This window comes from Manis javanica, chromosome 15 (genome assembly GCF_040802235.1).
Source record: "Manis javanica isolate MJ-LG chromosome 15, MJ_LKY, whole genome shotgun sequence".
Classification (NCBI taxonomy): Eukaryota; Metazoa; Chordata; class Mammalia; order Pholidota; family Manidae; genus Manis; species Manis javanica.
In genome coordinates this window covers 62365242-62390244 of record NC_133170.1, presented here as the reverse complement: position 1 = coordinate 62390244, position 25003 = coordinate 62365242, and the positions used below count along the sequence as shown (strand labels likewise).

Genomic DNA, 25003 nt, shown 5'->3' with positions numbered 1-25003 from the left:
CCTACACTTAGGTGATTTGGTAGCAATGGTGCATATTCTCAAGAGGACCTTTCAGTTGGTATCTGTGGTCTCAAGCCACCAGTGCCCAGATGGACAGGCCTCTCACGATTTACTGGAAGTTAAAATGGTTTTCCTATCCAGATCTCAAGAGAGCACAGGGACCTTCAGGCTTCATGTGTGAGGGGGTTGGTGGGGGGAAGTGGATATTACATCAGACTACTAATAGCCTGGGACTTCAAAGCTTTGTGGAGAGAATGCCAATTTCCCCTGGCCACCATAAGCAAATCAATGTTCTGGTACCGAACAAGCCAAGTGCGCAAAAGGAAGGAGGGTGAAGATGACCTCCCCAAAGTAATTTATACCCTATATGCTAGAATGGATTTGTCTACAGGTATCTAAATGACAAAACTGCAATGGTTCCAATCCAGATACCCTGGGTTTCATATGCGCATGCATAAAGATTTGCCCAAGCAAATCCTAGAGAATACAGATACGTTTGGGGAAGTGAGCTGAATGCAGCAGAGTTTGGGTCCCATGATGTGCACCTGTAAAACAGAAGTTTCATAAACATCCTCAAAAACACCTGCATCTGTTTCCCAGATACTTGCAACCAAAACCAAAACTTCACAGAAACACTACACAAGATTTGGCAGACTGCTGAGGTTTCCCCAAAATGATACCTGGACCGAAAGGTCTTGGTTGTACCTCACCTGGTGGGCTCTGGGAGGTGGGCAGCCAGGGCACAGGTGAGCAGGGAAGGGCCACAGAGAGAGCTGTGACCCCTGGCCGCCTTCTGCATTCTGCAAAGACTGGGGCTCTGATTCCTCGCCCCATGTTTCCTGTGCCTATCAACATGCATGGGGCCCTAAAAAGGGGTCTCCACCAGTCCCTGACCCCAGCCTTGCAAAGCTCCCCTGTCCAGGCACCCTCCAGCTATCTGTCCTGAATGTACCTCTCTCTGCCCCTAGAAACCACCTAAAATGAAGACACCACAGACTTCAGACCAAAAGCACCTAACACATGTACTGTAAAAAATCTCAGGAAAACAATTCAGATCTTCTCCAAGGCTTATTTACTGCTGCTAACTGTTCCTGAGAATACTTCATAAGCAGCAATAGACTTGAAAATTAGCTGCTATGGTTTATTTTCCTTCTGAGGTCCTGAGTCAACCCAAAACAAAATGTAACAAATAAAGAAACAACCCTCCAGAGTATATCTGTCCTTTATAGGCCTAGCTGGCAAACGGCAGAATTAGGACATCAAATAGGTTCCTGAGCGAGCATTGATGCTCACCCAGGTAGCTCTTGGTATCAAACCCCAAAGGCGTTTCTTTGTCTGTCCTTTAATTTTCCTTTACAAAATATTAAGATTAAAATACATCAAAGTATAGAAGGGAAAAAACATCTGAGGTTTTCTACAAATAATGATTCTTCATTTAGAAATATAATTGATGGGGGCTTGGTTGGGGTCACTAGGACATTTAGTTTTATCCTTGAGCCCAACCATCCACATTCAGAGGTGACAATATTCATTCACTAAGTCAACATCAAACAAAAATAATATAAAATGAAGCTCACAGTTTTGGAACATGAAAATAATATGCACAGACCTCACCCACCAATTCCCAATGCTGCGAAAAAAACCACCTGCATCAAAACGTTTCTAAAATGTCAGGTTTCTTCCCCTCCATGTAAAGTTTTAATAAACTCAACTCGATCTGCCTTTATTAAAAAACCTTACAAAAGATGTATTTAAATGCTTGAAAAAATTAACTTTATGCTCTATGCACAAACTTCTCATACTGTACAGCTAATATGGTTATATCCTTTGTTTAAAAAATATTATTTCCACTAATGACACTTTGTGGGTAGTTCTACATAAATGATCTCGTCATTCCTCTGGGAATGAGTCCTTAGAGTCGACCGGTGGCCGGAAATACCCTCACAAAGCACCACTCTCTTGCTCAGGAACGTTTATTAAGATTGTTTAGGGTTTGGTGTTCTTTTTTTTCTTCTTCTCTTTTGTTTTCTGAGAGAGGGCGCTGGTATGAGGGGACCCGGCCGGCTGGCTGATTGTCACTTGCCGTTGGAGCGGTCCAGACTCTCTAGCACTCTGTTGAGACGGATGTTCAGCAGTCTGACCTGGTTCTCCAGGTGTTCCAGCTTCTCCTCCACGCTGGGGCTGCTGGGATTGCTGCGCCAGTAAAAGCCCATGGGCCCGGTCATGAAGTAGATGGCCACCACGAAGCAGAGGGGTAGGACGGCATTCTCCGGCTCCCCCTCGTACTTGTGCAGGATGTACACACAGGACATGGAAAACAGGACGACCCGAGCAACCCAGAAGAAGCGGCCGAATACCACGTGCAGGATGCTGAAGGTGAAGCCCAGGGTTAGAGACAAGAACCAGTAGGCCAGGAGGACAACGCCGACGAGCAGGAGGGCACGGACTGGGCTACTGGCCACGGAGGCTGGACTGAAATACTGGGACAGGTTGGAGACTGCAGAACAAAAAAGAGGGACAGTGGCTGGTTACTGGGACTCAGGGGTTTCTCTACAAGCTGGCGGTAGGGCAGCTCAGCTCACTTGCTGGGTTTTTGCAACAACCCAGGGAACTAAAGTCAGCTGCCTCATTAACCTTCACAGAAAGCCCTGGGAGAAGTCAGGGCAGCCCTTTAAGACTGCCTGCCATATCCTTAGTTTAAAATATCTCTTGTGGCAGGACAAGGCCTGCAAACTGTCCTTCAATTTCCTTCCTTCCTGTCTTCCAGAATAACAAATGGACGATTTTGGTCTGGGTCCATGGCTGCCCAGGTTAAAGGCACCTTCCAGACTCCCTTACAGCTACATGACTAAGCCTTGATCAAGGAGAGAAAAGCAAAAATGTTCTGTGGTAGCTTAAAGGGTTTTTTCCTAAAAATAGTGAGAATGTGCCCTTTACCTTGTCCTCTTCTGCCTGTTGGAATGTGGATACAATGGCTGTAGTGGGAACAGCAGTCTTGGGCCATGAGGGAATGGAAGTCACGTATGGGGGCGCCAATAATATGGAAGGTGCCTTGGTCCTGAGGACAATGTGCTGCATGGCCACCTACCTGCCTAACCACCTACCTGTAAACTTTCATAAAAAAGCAATAAGCCTCCATCTTGCTTAAGCGGCTGTTATTTTGAGTCTTTTACAGCCAAACCTAATCATGAAGTGCACACACATGAAGTTCCATCTTAAGCATGGAGTGAAATGGAAGTGTTCCATCTTCTGTGTGCCCAACTTAAGGAAATTTTCAAACAGAAAAGTTAAAAAACAGTAAAATAAATACTCCTATTGAAACCACCTAGGTTTAACAATTATGATGTTGCCATATTTTGCTTCATCTCTCTAGTCACATACTTTAACAAATCATCTGAAAGATATTGTACTTCAGCATGCATATTTTTCCAGTTTTATTTAGATAAAATTGACATACAGCACTGTATAAGTTCAAGGTATACAGCATGACTTGACTTACATATATTGCAAAATGATCACCATAAACTTAGTTAACATCTATCATCTCAGAGATATAAAACGGGGCGAGGGGTATTTTTTTCCTTATATTGAGAACTCTTAGGATCTATTATTCTCTTAATAACTCAAATATACCACATGGCAGTGTTAACTATAGTCCTCGTGTTGGACATTACATCCCCATTGCTTATTTATCCTTCATCCTAGTCTCTGGTAAACACAAATTTCATCTCTTTTTCTATGAGTTTTCTTGTTTTTGTTTTTAGACTCTACGTATAAGTGAGATCATAGGGTATTTGTCTTTGTCTGGCTTATTTCACTTAGCATAATGCCCTCAAGGTCTATCCATGCTGCCACAAATGACAGGGTTTACTCATTTTTTTATGGCCGAATAATATTATTGTGTGTACGTGTGTATATACACACACACACACACACCACTTCTTTGTCCATTCATCCATCTATGGACACTTAAGCTGTTGCCATGTCTTGGCTTTTGTAAATAATGCTGCAGTGAACATGGGGGTGCGGGTATCTCCTCAGCATACTGTTTTCATTTTTTCAGGTTTATTCGCAGAAGTGGGACTACTGAATCACATGGTAGTTCTCTGATTAGATTTTTTGAGGGCCCTCTATACTGGTTGCCATAATGGCTGCACCAATTTATATTCCCACCAACAGTGCACAAGGATTCCCTTTTCTCCACATCTCGTGTCTTTTTAATAATGGTCATTCTTATAGGCATGAGGTGCTATCTCATAGTGGTTTTGATTTGCATTTCCCTAATGATTAGTGATGTGGAGCACCTTTTTGTATACCTCTTGGCTATTCATATATATTCTTTGGAAAAATGTTCAGGCCCTCTGCCCACTTTACAATTGATTGCTTTTTTTGCTATAGAATTATATGAGTTCTTCATATATCTTGGAGATATGTATATATATAACCTAACATATATATGGTTTGCAAATATATTTCCCCATTCTGCAGGTTCTATGCATTTTGTTGATGGTGTCCTTTGCTGTGCAGCTTTCTGGTTTGATGTACTCCCACTTGTTTATTTCTGCTTTTGGGGTCAAACCCAAAATATCATCACCAAAACTGATGTCAATGAGCTTATCACCAGAATTTCCTTCAAGGAGTTTTATGGTTTCCAATCTTACATTTAAATCTCCAATCCATTTCAATTTTTGTACATGGTGTCAGATGGGGTCTCCTTTCATTCTTTTATGTGTGAATATCCAACTTTCCCAGCACCATTCATCGAAGACACTATCCTCCATTGAGTATTCTTGGCTCCCTTGTCAAATGTTAGTTGACCATATATGCATGGGTTTATTTCTGGGTTCTCAATTCTGTTCCATTGGTCTGTTTTTATGCCACTATTACACTGTTTTAACTATGATAGCTTTGTAATATGGCTTGAAATCAGACAGTGTGATATCTCCTATTTTGTTCTTTTTTCTCAGGATTCCTTTGGCTATTTGAGGTCTTCTGTGGTGCATATACATTTTAGGACTATTTTATCTACTTCTGTAAAAATTGCCATTGGAATTTTGATACGGATTGCACTGAATCTATAGACAGCTTTGGGTAGTATGGACATTTTAACTATTAATTCTTCCCACCTATAAACACAGGATACTTTTCTATTGGTGTCTTCTTAGATTTCTTTCATCAATGCCCGATAGCCCTGAGAGTGAAGATCTTTCACCTCCTTGGTTAAGTTAATTCCTAAGTATTTTACTGTCTTCAGTGCTATTATATATAGGATCGTTTCTTTTTCAGATAATTTGTTATGTGTCTTAGTGTATCTATAGAAACTTTACTGATTTTTGTTTGTTAATTTTGTACCCTACAGCTTTCCTGAATTCACTGATTAGATCTAATGGATTTTTGGTGGCGTCTTTAGGATTTTCTATATATAAAGTCATGTAATCTGCCAATATAACAGTTTTACTTCTTCCTTTCCAATTCTGATGCCTTTCCTCTTTTAAGAATAAAAATAACATCCTCTTCCAAACCAGGACACTTTGACTATACCTAAGAATATTATATTCCATAATATCAAACACCCCTGGTTATTCAGGAATATATATGTATCTGTCGGCCATCGCCTACCCACCCCAGCCAGGACCCAGTCATAGTTAATGCACTGCAAGTGGTTGTGTTGGTCTTCTGCAATCTTGAAAATTCCTATGACACTGATTTTCTGAAGGCTAGTTTCTTCACACTCCTTTTCTGGCAGAAGGTCCTACATTCTGCAATTGCTTGTTTCCTCATGGTGTGGTCTGCTGTATTCAAGGGGAGTTCTATACTAAGAGCATTTAACTTACACCGGCAGTTCTCAAACTTGAGGGTGTGCTTCCAAATCCCCCAGAAGGCTTGTGAGCAAGGCAGTGGATGCCACCCCAAGGGCGTCTGATTCCCTAGGTCTGTGGAGGCCCAGGAACCCGCACCTCTTACAAGTTCCAGAGGACACTGCTGCTGACCTGAGGGTCTCACTTTGAGACATGCTGCCTGATGCACAATCAACTCTGCAGGAGGGGGAAGGGAGGGGCATGGACTGAAGGGGGCTAAGACCATCTGCAGTGGGTAAGCGTAGATGCAGATCGCACATGAGCTGGAAGACGTGAATCTGGGCTTTTCAAGTCTCCAAATGCATCAACAGTGTGACTGCCTCCAACCCTCCCTACGTCCACCAAAAGCGATCAGATTGTTGCACCCAAGGGGACACTTTCATCTGGGGTCCAACCTTGCAAAACAGCAACCTTCTCCAGGGATGAAGGCATGAGGTTGCCTGGGACTCCTGGAAGCCAGGTGCCAGAGGCACTGGGAACATTCTGCCTATATGTGGTTTTGACTCACACTTAATTCCAGCAGAAGATGAGACTAAACGAAACCTTGTGGTCTCAGGACTTTTATTTATATGGGTTCTATCTATATTTACCATAATAGAAATTCATTTTTAATAAATTCTTAACTTTGAAAAAGGTTTCACTATGATCTTGGACTTTAACATACATTCCAGGCTAATTTCTCTTAAACTTTTTCTTTTTTAAGTAGATGACTTTTCAGAGGAATTTTAGGTTCATAGCAAAATGAAATGGAAGGTATAAGTTAATTTTTAAGCATCGTTATTTTGAAATCATTTAAAAATATCAGTGAACACATTAAGGTTAACACAAATAATATATTTCTCATGAAGAATAACTGTTTCTCAAACAAACAAAAAAAAACATAGAACAGGGCATTGCTTTGCATTTTTGCAAATCTCTTTAATATCTGGCTCATTAGGAAAGAACTGGACCCTCAAAACTATTTTTGAATATAATAGAAATAGGATGCCAGCGACAAATGCAGGCCACATATGTAATTTTAACTGTTCTAGTAGCCACATTAAAAAAGACAAAAAGGAACAGGTAAAATTAATGTTAAGGTATTTAACTCAATATATTCAAAATATTATCAACATATAATTGATATAAAAAATTGTTGAATCACAGGTTGACACCTGGCCTCACACAGACATGTTGCTGGAAGAGGAGGACCTCACAGTTCCCCTAAGAGTCTCACGGTTCCTCAGAGCAGTTTGAGAACCACTGGACTGGATTATACCTCCAAAGCCACATCCCAGGTACTATGATGTTATCAAGGGGTTAAGACAGGTGATCAGCAGGAACAAGGAGCCATCCTGGGCAGGAGCTGACAATGCTAACCTGTACCCCCCAAATCAACTACTTTGGTAAAACTTCAGTCAAGGCGGGGTGATAAGAAGCAACCTTGCCCCACCAGAGGCCCTAAAAGCCCTAAACAGAACATGAGCAACTCGGGATGCACTGCCTTATAGCCAGTGGGTGCTGTGTTAGTCTCCTGTGGCTGTCACAATCAAGTACCACAAGCCAAGTGGCTTAAACAACAGAAATGTCTTCTCTCACAGCTCTAGAGGTTAGAAGTCTGACATCAAGGTGTCAGCAGGTCTGGTTCCTTCTCAGGCTTTGAGGGAGAATCTGCTCCGGGCCTGCCCTCTGGATGTGGTGGTTTGCTGGCCATCTGGCATTCCTTGGCTCGCAGAAGCATCACCCTGATCTCTGCTCATCTAAACACAGCCTCCTACCCATGTGCCGCTGGGTCCAGATTTCCCCTTCTTATGAGGTCACCAGTCATGCTGGGTTGGGATCTTCCGCTAGTCCAGAACCAGGGGAAAGCTGGCTCTGGGCATAGCCGTACCCGATTGGCCCTCAGCATGGAGAAGTGAAATCAGGTGGGTCCCAGAACTGCATGATGACTTACTTTTTGGAGCAGAGCCCCTTCATAAGCCATCAAGTGGTTTCTAGGTATTTACCATGGTCCAGGCACTGTTGTGACTGCTTGGCATGTGTATCATTTAATCCTCCCAGTGCGCTGAGAAGCTGCATAGCATTTTCCACATGGGGACTCAGACACAGCATGACTTGCCCCAGGTCCCACAGCTAGACCAGGGAAGAGATGGGACTCCAACACAGGGTGCCTGGGTTCCAGAGTCACCCATGCCCTGTATTATCCTGATGCATCACCACAGCAGAATTCATATTCCCCCCAAAGTGATGGAAGTGACCTACAGTCTTCAGGGAAAGTACACGGCTTGATGAAGGTGGAAGCTTTAAATCCACCCTTTCAACTCCCAGACAAGTGCTTTGTTTCCCAGAAGAGTGTCTTAGGCCAGCAGACCTAGAGTGAGTTAAAGCCATGCTGTCTGTTACTGTAGCCACTGGCCACGCATGGCCACTGAACACTTGAAATGTGGCTCATCTGAACTGACATGTGCTGTGTCAAATACAGACCAGATTTTGAAGACTTCATATACCCCAAAATGTAAGACACCTTGTTTATAATTTTTCATATTGATTACAAGTTGAGATGACAATATTTTTCATCTATTAACTAAAATACTTCATTAAAATTAATTTCACCAGTTTCTCTTTATTTTTTTAATGGGCCAACTAGAATGGTTAAGATCGCATGTGTGGCTGGTATTCTATTTCGCCTGGACCACTCCATGCTAAGGAGTGTCAATTTAACCAGAGCCCTGAAAAATTCTTCAGAACAAAGTTAGAGGATCTTGCTCACAGAAATGTTTTGTACCAGAATATCCAACTTTGAAATACAGTTTCCTATAAGGCCTTTTGCACATTCAAACTCCTAAGCATAAGACACAAATTCCAAAGGTCTTTGGAGGCCTTGAAACTTATATATCATGAAAGAAGGAAAAACCATGCCATGTGCTAGCTGCGCTCATCCTGAATGTGAGCATTTAGGGCCTCAGCATTCTGCTGCGAAACAACTCTGATCCACTCCCATGTAATTAGAAGGCTGTCTCTACTCTGTAGCTCTTCATTCCAAGCTGCATGCAATCTCTTGCAATCAGGTTTGTTTAAACTGCCAGAGTTTAACAAGCTGTACAGGTGGTGAATATGGATTCCGAGCGGGATTGCATGCAATTGCTGTATCTGGATTATGCATTGACTCAGCCTGAGTCCCAGAAGGGGACCTCAACAGCCCCAGGGAGGCTGCAGGCTGCATAGCATCCTCTCAAATGGCCACACTGCTGCTACGATTCTTTGCCTGAGCCGTGAGGTACCCCGACCTGGCCTAAGACCTCTCAAGGGTTGCATTCCATGGTTCAAGGCTGGAGATGGGTTCCCAGTGGCTGAGGGGGATGACAGTGGGTGTGAACCAGGCTGCCCCACCTATGCAGCTCAACCTCAATCCCTAGTCTCCAGTCTGTAAGATATTTCTTTATCGAGGGCAGATGGCAGGATTCCAGGAGATTCTGTGTGTAACACAACCATATTGGTTCCTAGGGTAGCTGCAACAAAAGACCAGACTTGGTGGCTTAAAATAAGAATGTATTCTCTCCCGCTCTGGAGGCCTGAATTCTGAAATGAAGGTGTAGACACAGCTACACTCCCACTGACAGCTCTAGGGGAAAGTCCTTCCCACCTCTTTCAGCTTCTGGTGGCCCCAGGCGTTTGTGGCTTGGGGCTGCATCCCTCCCATCTCTGCCCACCTTCACCTTGGCCAGCTTCTCCCTGTGTGTTTCTTTGTGTCTCTGTGTACAAATTCCCCTCTTCTAAGGACACCAGACGTTGGATTTAGGACCCACCCTCATTCAGGATAACCTCATCTTAACTTAATCACACCTGCAAAGACTCGATTTCCAAATAAGGTCACATTCACAGGTACCATGGCTTTGTGGGTACTTTTGGGGGACACAATTCAACTCACACCTGCAGTAAAGCAGTGGGGCCAGCAGTCCTTGGCCAGAGGCAGAGCTGTGGCCCAGAGTGCAGCCCAGAGGAGACAGGCAAGACCCTGCTCATGGGAGTCAAGATTCCAGAAGGCAGACAGGCAGAAAACACATGTACCCACACCCACCCACATCCACGGGCCATTTCAGCTGATGAGGAGTGGTGAGTTGAGAAAAGAGGTCCCTTTACACAGGTAGTCAGGGTTGGCCCCTCAGAGGAGATGTCATGGACCAGAGACTCAAGGGTGGGAAAGAATCCAGGGTGGGCAAAGAGCTGGGAAATCACTCAGTCACTCTTGGCAGAGACCCCTAAAGGGACTAGAAGGCAGGAGAGGCCAGGCATGTCTAAGAAGAGGATGGAGGGGAGGGAGGATGAACCTGTGTGAACTCCAAGAGCAACAGGAAGTCACTGGGCAGTTTTAAGCAGAGTGACTTGATCCAACTTACTTTTTCTTTTTTTTAATTACTATGAAGTAAAAGAAGTTAAAAAAAAATCACTCTGGCTGATCTGAGAAGGGATCACATGGGCCAAGAGGAAACCCAGTGAGGAGGGATATAAGAAAGCTGATGGTGGGCCTGGGGCTGCTCTCTCTAAAGGCCTGCTGGCAAGGGACCCTTGGCTGGTATCTGGGCACTTGAATTTCTGGAGTGTCATATTGTGACTTATAATAAGAAATACATATTTGGTCTTCATTCCTGTTTCTAGCAGAGCCCCTTAAAGCCCCTGGAATTTCCTATGTAATGACACAGATTAAGGTGTTTTGGTAATTCATAACTAGCCCCTTTCCGCCACACCTGAGCTTATGTTAATGAGGTGACTTTGGAAAGATCCTAAGGACAGGGGCTGGTCGCCAGGGGCACCGACCAGGAAACTGGAGGGTTGGAGCGTTTGGTTCCACCCACTGGCCTCCAGGGAGGGGAGAGGCTGGAGGCTGAATCAATTGCCAATAGTCAATGATTTAATCAATCACACCTATGTAATGGAGACTCCATAAAAAAACAAAAGGACTGGGTCAGCATTCAGAGAGCTCCAGAGGTGTGGGAAACTCTGGCCCTTTCCCCATACCTTGAACTCTGCATCTCTTTCATATGGTAAGTAAACTGGTAAGTAAACTGGATTTTTGAGTTGTAAGCCACTCTTGCAAATTAATGGAACCCAGGGAGGAGGTGGTGGGAACCTCCAATCTATAGCTACTGGGTCACAGCACAGATGGCAATCTGGACTTGCAATTGGCGTCTAGGGGGCAGTCTTGAGCCCTCAACCTGTGAGATCTGACCGTTACCTCCAGAGTGTCAAAACTGAGTTCAATCTGTGAACTCCTGGTCCGTGTCCATGGAGAACTGAGTTAATTGCTGGTGTGGAGAGAACACCTCTGTTTCCGGATAGGAGGGGCTCACTGGCCCGGACTCTTTGTGCATTTGGCTTGTGCTGGGTCCCTGCCTTCCTTCAAGGGGTCTGGCTTTTGGAAGTCGCAGGCAGAGGGTGCCTAGGTGAGCAGCCCTAGGAACATCCTGGGCACCGAGTCTCTGACTGGCTTCCTGGCAGCTGACACTTCACACATGTTGTCATGACCTGTGGCTGGGAGTTAACCTGTCCTGTGTGACTCCCCTGGGAGGGGGCTCTGCAAGCTGAGCCTGGTCCCCACATTGCACCCCAAGAGCCTCTCCCCTTTGCTGACCGTGTTCCGTGTCCCTTTCCTGTCATAAATCATAGCTATGAGTGTGACTACATGCTGAGTCCTGGGAGTGTCCCCAGTATTCACCACCCCTGGGGGTGGGTGGCCTGGGGATCTGGACACATGCTACTGCAGTCTTCCTAGAGAGAGGCAGCAGCCTGGACCAGGGCTGCGTCCTTGAATTCCATGGTTCCAGCGGCAGCCTCCTGATTCCTGGAGCAGGGTGGCAGCTTCCCTGGCCAGCTGGTTTGGCAGTGTTCTTGGGGTCACACATGGCTCCTCCAGCCCTTCTGACAACGCTGCAGGTGCCTCATCCTCTGTGTTAAGCCCTTTCTGCCTAAGCAGCTGCACCCATTTGTTAGAGATCCAAACAACTCAGAGGCTCCAACAAGTCGGCACTACCTGCTTGCACCACATCCTAAATAGCCTCTGTGAATCTCAGCTTTGATGGGCAGCTTATATACACAACTATTATAGTAAAAAATGTTCACTTGTATCCTCATATCCCCTCCAAAGCATTTCATGGACCAGCCACTGTGGATACTGCTTCCACCAGTTGAGAACCACCAGAATAAACAGCACCTCAAATGAAAGATCCCCGCACACACCTACCGTCAAGTCCAAGAACATCCAAGAGCTCCATCCAAACTTTCCACACTGTTTCCACAAACATATCCACGCCAAGCACGAATCTCTCGGTCAACCTGGTCAAGAACTGCAGAAATAAAAGAACGGTCACTCTTGGCATGGCCAGCACACCCTCCTTCCTAGTGCAGCCAAGCTGTCTTTACACTTGAGCGGGAAAACACAGCCAGCCCACGTGAAAGGCCTCATCAGGTGTGGCCTTAGACCTTGCGGACTGATTTGAGCTAGGCAGGCTAAGAACCCAGCAAAATTTGTTCAAACCTTCCTTTTAGAGCCTGCACACTGTGCACTAAAGCTGTTTCATCCACTCCCGGTTTCCCCTGGTGCCTTCCTGCTCGCTATCTTGTCAAGGTGTCTGCCTTCCCTGCCTGTTTCCCAGATAAACAGAGAGCTTCTGCCCCTGATTCTGCTGATACAAGGGGCAAGCCTGAAGGTGGAGAACTGTGGTTCTCACATGTGAGCCACACCGGGATCCCCAGCATGTGGGACACTGGAGACCCCTGACCTATCCAACCCCAAGGACCTCGCACCTCGGAGGGCTTCATTAGGTCCCAGGTGGTTTTGGAGACCACTAGGCCAAAGTAACATTTATGTGAGGTGCAGCCTCACTTCCCCTGATTTTTTTGAATAAGTGATACTCTGAATACACAGTATAAAACTCAAAGTTCCAAATGGGAATTAGTGAAAAGTAAGCCTCTCAGCTTACTCCCTGAAACCCAAATCCCCTTCCAGAGACACCATCATTACCACTCACATGCATGGCCTCTCTGAGATGTGCTGGGTGAATAATGGCATAGAAAGAGGCTTTTTTCACAGGGCAGCCTATGTGCATGGTACTGCAGTGATTCTCATTTAATAGTCTGTCTTGGGGATTACTTAGCCTCATACCATACAGAGCTGCCACCCTCCTGTTAACAGCACACTTGCAGCTGATTAACCAATCCCCTGCTGATGGACACCTAGGTTGTTCCAGCCTGTGCTACTAGAGCAAACAGGAGTACTGCAGAACCCTGCACGTGCCCTCTGGCTCAAAATGCCTTGAAGTGTACTGGCTGCAGTTTTTTAAACTGGATGTTCCAGTCAGATCGCTCCTCCAGGACGGAGGAGAAGGAGCAGCAGGGTTGAACCAGTGACCAGGAGAGCAGAGGATCCCAATGTGTGCACCAGCACCATGGTGTGGCTGAGAGTGCACCAGTTGGGAGTTTAACTGCCTGGGTTCAAATCCCAACTCTGCTACCTACTACTCATTAGTTAGCCATGGGTATATTCTATATATATACACATACCAGGGCTCCAGCTAACATATGCCAATAATAGTACTTACCCATCTGGTTATTGGAGCATTAAATGGGATATTCGTGTGAATGCTTTCATTTGTTTTGAGCATCAGTAAATGGTCAAAATGCCTATGGACATCCAATATTCTGACAGAGCACTGACCCCAATATGTCCTAGAAGGACACCATTCTTTTGGCCTTAGGTAATTGCTCTAAGGGGATTTTATTTAAAGACTATGAGGCCATCAACTGATGTACAGATGAACAAAGCCTGGGATGTCCAAACAATGGGATATTATTTGGCCTTAAAAAAGGATGCATGCTTCCACATCAATGGACCTTGAGAACGTGATGCTAAGGAAAAGAAGCCAGACACAAAAGACATGCAGTGTATGATTCCACTTATATAAATGTCCAGAACAGGCGAATCCATAGAGACAGAAAGTAGATCAGAAGTTGCCAGGGGCTGGGGGAATGGGGGAGTTGATAGCTAATAGGTCCAGGATTTCTTTTTGAGCTGATGAAATGTCCTAACAACACTGTGGTGATGGTTGCACAATTCTGTGACTATACGAACAGTCACTGATTTGTATACTTTAAATGGATGAACTCCATGGTTATGTGAATTATACTTCAAGAAAGCTATATAAAAAGTGTAAGTGTAAAAATATCCTAAAAAAAAAAAAAGACTATGAGAAGGTCAGAAGGAAGCATACAGTCAGAGAGAAGGGAAGGCGGCTGCCCCTCTTTGGTGAGGACAGGGGTGGGTGGGGAATTTGGGAGGCAGTTATCTTCACCCAGGTAGAAGGCACATTAGTACTGGTTTAGTTACAATTTTTAGGAGCTTTATTGATATAGCACTTACAAAGCATTAGGTTCATGTCTTTAAAACGTACATTCAGTTCAGTGAGTGGTTTTAGAAAATTCAAAGTTGGGCAACCATCACCATAATCTAATTTTAGCACATTTTGTTGCCCTAAAAGAAGCCTTGTACCCCTTAGCAGTCACCCCCATTCCCTCCTCCCCCAACTTAGGCAACTGCTAATCTCCTTTCTGTCTTTATGGATTTGCCTTTCCTGGACCTTCCACACAAATGGAACCACACAATACATGACCTTCTGTGCCTGGCCTCTTTCACTCCCAGTAACATTTTCAGGGTGCATCCGTGTTGTAGCACAAACCCGTGCGTGGTTCACTTGTTTTTATTGCCAAATGTATTCCATGTTACAGATACCACATTTGGTTTATCCTGCCATACTTCTCTAAAGTACACAAGTTATACACATTCATCAATGAATAGCAATTTTTATAATTTGTTCAAATGGAAGAAAAAGGAAGGGCTCTGTACCAAGGCTTTATGAGAGATTTCAGACCTTTAAAATAGCACCAACTGCCCTAGAACGGGGTCTGGCTGTTTCTGCCAGAGGCAAGAATGGTTGGGTGGCGACCTGGCGTTCCCAGCAAGGACAGAGCCTTGGCCCTGGCTCCAAACCGAGTGGCCACCTGTCCACACAAGGCCCACCCTGAAAACGGGCCCAGGCAGGTGGGAATGGATGTAGGAAGGGCCCATTATCGGCCTTTCTGGCCACACGGAGGGAAACTTGCTCTCTGCCCTCTGGGCTGGCACTGCTCGCTCTGGATACAGCTCCAACATGACACCTTAGCCCACTTCACCTGTGTGAAGACACAGCAGCCTTAAGGGGGCGTGATCTGTGTTCCTCCAAACTCCTCTGTTGAAGCCCTAACCCTCAGTATCCCAAGATGTGATTTAGGGACAGGGTTTTTAAAGTAAATGAAGGGGACAGGTAAAATGAAGTCACTAGGATGGGCCCTAATCCAACAGGGCTTGTGTCCTTCTAAGAAGCGGAGATCAGGACACAGACACACAGAAGAGAGGCCACATAAGGACACAGGAAGAAGACAGCATCTACCTGCCAAGGAGAGAGGCTTCAGAAGAAACCAACCCTGCCAACACCCTGGGCTCAGATTTCTAGTAAATTTCTGTTGTTTAAGCCACCCAGTCTGTGGTACTCTGTTACGGCAACCCTGGCAGACCATACAGGTGTTACAGTGAGGCCCAGAGCCTGAAGCAGTTCACAGAAAATCCAAACCTGATGCTTGGATTTTGGTGCAGTTCACAGGAATACAGGAATAAAAGAACAGGGGAAATGCCACCATGAGGATGTATCAGCCAGATGCAGGCATGGAGATGGTGATGGGACAAGTGCCCGGCTTGTCTACCCCATAAACGGGCACCAGAACAAAAAACAGTGGAAGAGAGAGGACCAGCCATGAAAAGTAAAAGCAACTTAAATCATGCTAAAAGTATGTGCCCTTGACATGGCATGAGGACAATGGTACTTGGCCCTTGTGGCCTTCCTCCCAACACCTATGACCACAGTCTAGTCATGAGAACATCAGACCTGTCCCAATTGAGGGGCATCCTACACAATCCCTGACCAGGACTCCTGAAAACTGTCCAGGTCACCAAAAACAAGGAAAGGGAGAAAGTGTCACAACTTGTCACACAATTAAATGCAATGTGATGTCCTGGATGGGATCCTGGGACAGAAAAAGGACAATAAAAACCAAGGACATCAAAACAAAGAGTGGGCTATCGCTACATGCACTCTACTACTATTGGTACATTAATGTAACAAATGTGCTACATGAAGTCAGCTGTTAATAATGGGAAATTGGGCGTCTGTACTATCTTCTCAATTTTTCTGTAAGTCTAAAACTGTTCTGAAAGCAAAAAAAGTTACTAAGAAATTGAGAGACTTAAAGGACGCAGCAGTAAGATGCAAGTGAAAACTTTGGATCCCACTATAAACAAAGCAGTTGTGTAAAAAGACATCGGAGTCGGTTGGGGATGCTGGAAAATGACTTGGCTTTGTTCTTAAAGAGCTGAGGCATGATGATGGTATTGTGCTGCTAATGATCTTTACAGACTTATTTGTTAAAATGTAGATGAAAGTCTTCTAAGGTGAATGAATATGTCTTGGATTTGTTTTAATGTATTACTCCAGGCTTAGAGAATTTTTCTGACGACAGTATAAATATAACAAATGTGGCAGAAAATTGATACATGGAGGCACTGAGTGCCGGGTGCCAGGTTCATTGTGCCATTCTTTCTCCCGTTGTCTGTTGGACAATTTTCCTAATGAAAAGTTAAAACAAAGGAGATTCGGGTGAACAAATTCAGGAGGCTTGTGGCCTTCCCATGGAAGAGGACAAAATCACTCAAGCTAAGGATCTCATCCTCCTCCTCTTGCTGCAGCAAGGCCTGGACACCCAAGTCCAGAGGGTTCCTGCATCCCAATCTCTCCTCACCCCTGTCACCACCTGACATGCAAGCTGGCTCCAGGGAAAATCAGGCTGTAAGGGCAAATGTTTTGATGAGCAAATCAGAGAAGGCACAGGGTTTCTGCAGTTAAGAGGTCGCCCAGGCATGTAAGGAACATACCAAAATGCAAAGCCTACATAAACTAAAAATGCTGGAACAAACATACAGATCATATATGAATTACAAGGGGGAAAAGCCACCCCTAGGGCAGATACCCTGACAGCTGCCATGCCAGCACACAAGACCCCTTATGCAGAATTCTCACCAGAAATGTATGTCCTCAATCGAGAAAACAACAGACAACACGCATTTCAAACGACAAAGGTCTGCCAAACCCCCAGTGAGATACCAGTTCAGCCCCACCAGGATGGCCGTGATAAAAGTCAGAAAATAACAAGTGTTGATAAGGACCTGGAAAACCTGGAGTCCTCATACACTGCTGATGGGAACATAAAATGGGACATTGGCACAGTTGTTCCTTGAAATGCTAGGCTGACCATGGACCCCAGCAATTTCATTCTTAGGTTTATACCCTAAAATACTGAGAACATGTTCACATAAAAACTTGTACATGGTGAATGTAAGTCATTAAACCATAAAACTCTTAGAAAAAAACATAGGCAAAAATCTCTTGGACACAAACATGAACAACTTCTTCATGACATATCTCCCCGGGCAAGGGAAACAAAAGCAAAAATGAACAAATGGGACAATATCAAGCTGAAAAGCTTCTGTACAGCAAAGGACACCACCAATAGAACAAAAAGGCATCCTACAGTATGAGAGAATATATTCATAAATGACAGATCCGATAAAGGCTTGACATCCAAAATATATAAAGAGCTCACACACCTCAACAAACAAAAAGCAAATAATCCAATTAAAAAATGGGCAGAGGAGCTGAACAGACAGTTCTCTAAAAAAGAAATACAGATGGCCAAGAGACACATGAAAAGATGCTTCACATTGCTAGTCATCAGAGAAATGCAAATTAAAACCACAATGAGATATCACCTCACAACACTAAGGATCGCCACCATCCAAAAGACAAACAACAACAAATGTTGGCGAGGTTGTGGAGAAAGGGGAACCCTCCTACCCTGCTGGTGGGAATGTAAATTAGTTCAACAATTGTGGAAAGCAATATGGAGGTTCATCAAAAAGCTCAAAATTGAAATACCATTTGACCCAGGAATTCCACTCCTAGGAATTTACCCTAAGAATGCAGCAGCCCAGTTTGAAAAAGACAGATGCACCCTTATGTTTATCATAGCACTATTCACAATAGCCAAGAAATGGAAGCAACCTAAGTGTCCATCAGTAGATGAATGGATAAAGAAGATGTGGTACATATACACAATGGAATATTATTCAGCCATAAGAAGAAAACAAATCCTACAATTTGCAACAACATGGATGGAGCTAGAGGGTATTATGCTCAATGAAATAAGCCAAGTGGAGAAAGACAAATACCAAATGATTTCACTCATCTGTGGAGTATAAGAACAAAGAAAAAACTGAAGGAGCAAAACAGCAGCAGACTTACAGAACCCAAGAATGGACTGACAGTTACCAAAGGGAAAGGGACTGGGAAGGATAGATGGGAAGAGAGGGATAAGGCCGGGGTCGGGGGGCAGGAAGAAAGGGGGCATTATGATTAGCATGTATAATGTGGGCGGGGCATGGGGAGGGTTGTACAACACAGAGAAGACAAGTAGTGATTCTACAACATCTTACTATGCTGATGGACAATGACTGCAATGGAGTATGTGAGGGGAACTTGGTGATGGGGGGAGTCTAGTAAACATAATGTTCCTCATGTAAGTGTAGATTAATGATACCAAAATAAAAATTTTAAAAAAACCTGTACATGAACATTTGTAGCAGCATCATTTATAGTAACCAAAAAGTGATAACAACCCAAATGTCCATCAACTGATACATGGATAACAAAATGTGGTTTTTCTACACAGTAGAGTATTATTGGGCTATGAAAAGGAGGGAAGCCCAGACACACGGATGAACCTTGAAAACATTATGTGTAAGAAGCCAGTCATATTGTGTGACTCCATTGATATGAAATGTCCAGAATAATTAAATCTAGAGAGACAGAAAGCACATTAGGGAATGCCTAGGGATGGGAGAGGGAGAATGATTGCTAATGGGCACAGGTCTTTTTGGGGTGATGAAAATATTCTAAAATTGATGGCGGTGATGGTTGTACAACCATCTGAATGTATGAACAACCACCAGACTCTCAATGAATGAATTGTATGGTATCCAAATTACAGCTCAATAAACCTATTATAAAAAAAAGACAATTGGTGTGTAGTCCTCAAAAATGTCAATGTCATAAAAGCTACCCATACTCCCAAAAAAGTGAGGGAATTTTAACAGACTAAAGGAGACATTAAGGAGACATGAAAACCAAATACAATGAGCCATCCTTGATTGGGTATTGGATTTTTTTTTAAAAGCTACGATGGAAACGTATTAGCTGTACATTACAAATTATTACTGTACTCAATTTAAGTTCCTTGAGGGAGTCACTTTTAAATGGTTCAGCTGGGGAAAAATGTGTGTGTGTGTGTGTGTGTGTGTGTGTGTGTGTGTGTGTGTGTGTGTGTATGGTGTCTGTAGAAAAAAAGAGAAAAACAAGTTTGGAGGAAAATGTGAGCAATGAGTAAATGAGGTGAGGAGGTTATAGCTGTTCCTAAGTCTATTCTTTCAACTTTTCTGTACTTTGGAAATCTTCAAAGTTAAAAGTTATCAGAAACATTATTTTGATTGTGGAGATGTTCTCATGGGTGTATATACATATGTCAAAATTCATCAACTTGTACACATTTGTATTTTTTTATCCCATTTTAAATATGTGTGGTCTGTTGAAGTACAGTGTCAATTCCACCTTAAAACGTTGTTGGGGAGAAAAAGACTGGAAAATGTCTAAGTTATTTTGCTCACGAGAGTTTCTTGCAAACAACAACAAAAAAATGCGTATTAAAAAAAAAAAAAGACCAACAGCTCAGAACAAAAATGGCAAAGAAAACAGGTGACAGAAAAGGAAAGGCCAATGGATCCTGAATACACAAAAAGACCATGTATCTCAAACATAATAAACTCAAAACGTTTGATGACACACTTTGATGGAAAAGCCCTTATAGGTATGTTGGGAGTGGAAACTGGGAGTCTTTGGAAAACAATTCTGTAATTTCTCCCAACATTAAAAATATATATGGAACTGTGCACAGAGGACACAAGCTCATAAAACTAATTTATATGGTCAGCAGTCAGGAGAGTGGTTATCTTGGGGCAAGGAGAGCTGGAACAATCCATTTCTAGAGCTGCATGCTGGTGACATGGGTGTGTTTGGGGTGTGAGAATTCATTATGCCCTCTACTCGTCATTCAGAAAAGTACACCAATTATATTTCAACTTACAGTGAACAGACCCTTTGATTCAGCGATTCCATTTCTAACAATTTGCAGATGAACTTATCTATGTGAACCCAGAAAAATCTATATAGAAAGACCTTTTCTACAGCCAGGTTTGGAATTACAAAAGACAGGAAACTAACAAAATGTTGACCATTAGAGGTGGGTTTAAATTATGGTATATCCCTCTAACAGTTTGCTTTTCGCAGCCCTCCAAAAAATAAGAAGCAAAGCTTTTAAGTACTGATAGGGTCTGACCTCCAAAATTTATTAACTAAAATAAAAGCAGAAGGTGCAGAAAGTATGCATGGTGAAAAAGAAACAAACCAACAAAGGGCAGGATCATGCATCTCTATGCCTATGTATGCTCAGAGTATCTGACTGCTTCTGGAAAGGAAAATGGAAGATTGGGTCATAAGTGAAAGGCAAATTTATTATTTTTTTTTAACTTTTGAACTACTTGAAATTGTATTGCATGCAACTATGACCTTACTTATTTTTAAAGCCCTATAAATGTTAAGCTCCCTTAAAAAAAAAATAAATAACTAAACAACAAAAGCCAAAGAACGCTCACTTTAGCAGTAGACTGAGGCCAGCATTGGACCAGCTATCTTTTTCTCTGTACTTCCCAAGATCCAGACTCAACTTGCCCCAACCTTATAACAGCCTTTCCTTTCCCATCAACACATCTTCCCCACCTGACTTGTGCCCCTTCCTCCACTGCTGGTGCCCCAACTCTTCCTCCTCCAGGTAGGACACCTGGACCCCTTCCTCTTGGCCCTCTGCAATGCCCCTCTTGCATCATCATCAAGTCTGTTAAACCCTAGGTCCTGCGTGTCTCCCTCTGTCTCTGGCTCACTCTGTTGCAGCCATGCACCCACCCTCTCTGGTCCTCACACACACCAAGCCCGTTTCCACTTCAGGGCCTTTGGGCCTTTGCTCATGCTGTCCCTTTGCCCCTCCACCTCCTTCTCATTCAGCCCCTGTCCCCCTCTCTGCCTCTCTATTTTAGTTATTTCCAATTCCGGAGAGGTGCTCCCAGCTCTCTTCCACTGATTAGCTGAACTGTGGGCAAGAGATTCAACCTTTCTGTACCTCGCTTTCCTCACCTGTAAAACAGAGATGATGACAACAGAAACTCTCTCTTAGAACAGTGTCAGACACATACTAAGCTTAAACAAAGGTTATCCACCATGATTATTACATCATCCTGTTTTCATTCCTTCCCAGCTCTTATCATTCTGAAATAATCTTGTTTTATTTATTTTTTACTTGTTTATTGGCTGTTGCATGAAAGCTCCTCAAGAAGGGGTATTTTGTCTGGCTTGTGCTCCATGTAGTAGGTGTTTAAGAATCTTTAAAAATTGTAAAAAACAGGTAACATAAAATTACCCATTTTAACCACTTTAAAAGGTATAATGCAGTGGCAATAACCACAGTCACAATGCTGTGCAACCATCACTATCTAGTTCCAAAACACTATCATCCCCCCCAAAAGAAACCTCACACCCATTAAGCAGTCACTCCCCATTTCCCCCTTGCCTCTGGACCCTCACCACCATCACCAGTCTGCTTTCTGTCTCTATGGATATGCCTATTCTGGACATTTCATATCAAGGGAATTATAAAACATGTGGCCTTTTGTATCTGGCATCTTTCATTTTTTTTTCAAAGTTCATCCATGTAGCATGTGTCAGTACTTCATTCCTTTTTATAGCCAATAATATTCCACTGCATAGATAGATCACATTTTTTTAATCCATCTGTGGTCTGATAGACATTTGGGTTGTTTCCACTTATGGGCTAATGGGAAAAGTGCTGCTATGAACACTCATGTACAAGTTGCTCAATAATTTTTAAATGAATGAATATATTACTCTCCTACCAGACAAATCCCTTCATCATATACATATCTTCTGCCATTTACTAACTGGCTTATTCAGTGCCTGGTATTGTACAAAACAACTAATCCCATTCACCCCTCCAACAAATGTCCTCTGCACAAAGGAAACAGAGAGGTCAAGCAACTGGCCTAAGGTCACAGAGCTAGCGAGAAGCAGAGCTGGGATTCGAACCTATGTCCATTGAACCGCAAGGCCTGCACTACAAACCAGAAAGCACGGGTTTATTTTAGAAAAGCTCTGGGTTAGAATGTGGGGTGTTCTTTTAATACCCTCAAACTTCACAATCCACCATGCCCATCTGGCTCCAATTAGTAAACTCAGGCGTGGTGAAAACTACAGTTGCTAGCAGAGCCAGTTTTCATTTAATTAAAATTAATAAAACAATCTCTCCCAAGTCTGGCCCATCTGGGCTACACTGGGCCTGGGCTACAATTGCAGGAAATGTCAAGTCAGCCTCATTATAGATGGTGCCCTGACTGGGGAGCCAGGAAGGTGTATGAGGAAGGAAAACCAGCAAGGGTACCAGTGCAGACTCAAGTCTGGCTCTGTCACTCAGTCTGACCTGAAGCCCATCCCATCACCATTCTGTGCCTCATCTTCCCCATCTGTAAAATTGAGTCATTAATAGTACCTACCTCACAGGGTTGTTCTAAGGATTGAGTTACTCTATAAAAGCACATTTTAGCCAAACAACAAGTTTGTCTTATCATCTATATTGAAGGCACAAATTCTATTGTACGCCAGAAAGTTCTAACCTCGAAGTTCTCAGATTCTTTGCTAAAATACAGCTGTCTTGATACCAACCCAGAGGTTAAGCCCTTATATGTCTATTTTGTATTTCATGTCCATGGACCTTAGATTCTCACCTAGGCCCATCATCTGAGACATGGATTGCTTGTGTGGTTACCTTGCACAGTCTTCATGCTCTAGAACAAATTATTCCTGTCCTCAAATCACTCAGGCACTGTGGCATGAGGGAAGTGCAGATTCACCTGCTCACACCCTTTATACCTAGCAGGCTGGATGGCAGCGTTTTTGCACATAGCTGTTGGGTCATGCTTTCTCCCTTCTTGGCCACCTACAGAGATCTCTCCCTCCAAAATCCACAACCTCCTATAGGTCTGCACACCCACAGGAGAGGGTGGTCAGAAATTACAGTTTTCCTAAAAATTAACTTTTTATTCGATCCAATAAGAATATCCAGCCAATCTGATTTGCGTTTTAAAGTTCTTTTTTTCCTCCTCCATCTCAAGCACCAGAAAACTTTTTTTTAACCCTGAAAGTCTTTCCAGCAGAGCTAAGCACTGTTGATTTACACCTTTGCCAGGATGTAACTACCAACAGTAGCTGACATATTCAGTCCTTCCTCTGGGGCCACCGAAATACCAATGATTCATAGTTACAATCTCACAATGAAGAGGACATTATTATTGCCCTCTTTTAAAGGAAAAAGAAACTGCGGCTCAAAGAAGTAAAACCACTTGCCCAAAGGCAGCTAGCTTGTAAGTGGTAGAGTCGTAACTTGAACCCAAACTTCTACCGTTTCAAAAACCCAGGGCTAAGCGCAAAGCAAGGGAATTAACACAAGGAACAGCAAGGGCTGTACTCAAGGAACCGCATTATCACATGTAACTACCCCTTTCTCGTGGACTTTGGCCCCCAGTGGCGCCTGTGCCCCCAGCTCCAGAGGGCCAAACTCCTGCGCACCTCCCGAGTGATCGACACCATTCCCAAAGGCTGCAGGCTCCCAAACAGCTCCAAGGTAAACAAAGCTCCCCAAGGGAAAGGGGAGGCACACAGTAGGAGCTCAGGACGACTGCCGGGACAGGTTGCCAAAGCAAAGGAGTAGCCTGCAGTACCCCCTTTACTTTCTTGTAAAGTTCAAAAACACAAAACCCCCAAAAAGCCTAAATATCTTGGAAGCAGAAGGCGGAGGGCCCGCGGAGTTCCAGGGAAGAGGGGCGCATGAGAGGCTGGCGGCAATGTGGGGTGGCCGGGAGGGCGGCGCGCGCAGGCGGGCGGGCCGGGGCTTCCTGGCTCACAGTGGGCGCCCATTCAGACGCGCCCAAGAATGAATGAGAGGCGCGGCCGCGTCAGCGCAGCCGCGAGGGCCCGGGCAGCACCGCGCTCGCGGACAAGGTCCAAGGAGAAGTGCCATGCGGAGTAGAGGGCGCCCGCGGCGGGACGGCCCGGCCTCACGCCGGGACTAACATCCAGCCCGCCCCTGGTCCGGTGGACGGGCAGACGGGCGGGTGGCAGGCCCCGGGGCGCAGGCCGGGCCGCCCTCTCCTCGCCGGCCTGCGGCCCCGGAGGCCGCACACGGCCCAAGACCGCCCCAGGCGCCAAGGTGCGCGGCGGAGGGCAAGGTGACCGCGGACACGGGCCCGGCGCCCACCTTCTGAGCGGCTCGCACGTTGTCCTCGCCGAACAGGCTGCTGACGCTCTGCGAGAAGGTGTTGGCGGTGCGGCGGTAGCTGTTCTTCTCGGTGCCGCCGCGGCCCCGCGCGCCCCGCGCTCCCGGCGCGAGCAGCCCGAGCAACAGCAGCACCAGGAGCCCGGCCCGGGCCCGGGGTCCGCCAGAGGCGCGCGCGCCCATGCTGGCTGGCGGGATGGGGGTCCGCAGGGCTGGGGCCGCTCGCGGGGACGCGCGCCTCTGCCTGCCGCCGCGCTGTCGCAGCGCCACCTGCCCCGCCCCTCGCGCAGAGGCGCGACGGCCCTGCCTACGCCTCGCCCCGCCCCCGGATGCCGGCAGGCCACCCCCCGCTGGGGCTGCCCGGGCTGGGGTGGCCTGGCCTCCTGGCCCCCCAACCGGGTGCCTCCCTGAGCTGGTTGGGGGTTTCAACCTTTTTTTTTTTTTAATAATTTTTGTATTTAACTTTTTTTGTGACAAGCAAACCATGCCTGTAAAACTTGCAGCGGCCTCAGCCAAGCTAA

General features: G+C 44.9%; 1 protein-coding gene across 1 annotated transcript; it reads right to left on the bottom strand.

Moving 5' to 3' along the window:
• Positions 1 to 1955: 1955 nt before the first annotated feature.
• Positions 1956 to 24766, bottom strand: BRI3BP (BRI3 binding protein). The gene is made up of 3 exons (XM_037014339.2): positions 24465 to 24766; positions 12076 to 12178; positions 1956 to 2497 (listed from the first exon to the last, which is right to left on the bottom strand). Exons 1-3 carry the CDS (start codon positions 24663 to 24665, stop codon positions 2076 to 2078), a joined length of 726 nt encoding a protein of 241 aa, XP_036870234.1. The 5' UTR covers positions 24666 to 24766; the 3' UTR covers positions 1956 to 2075.
• Between the last annotated feature and the right edge of the window lie 237 nt (positions 24767 to 25003).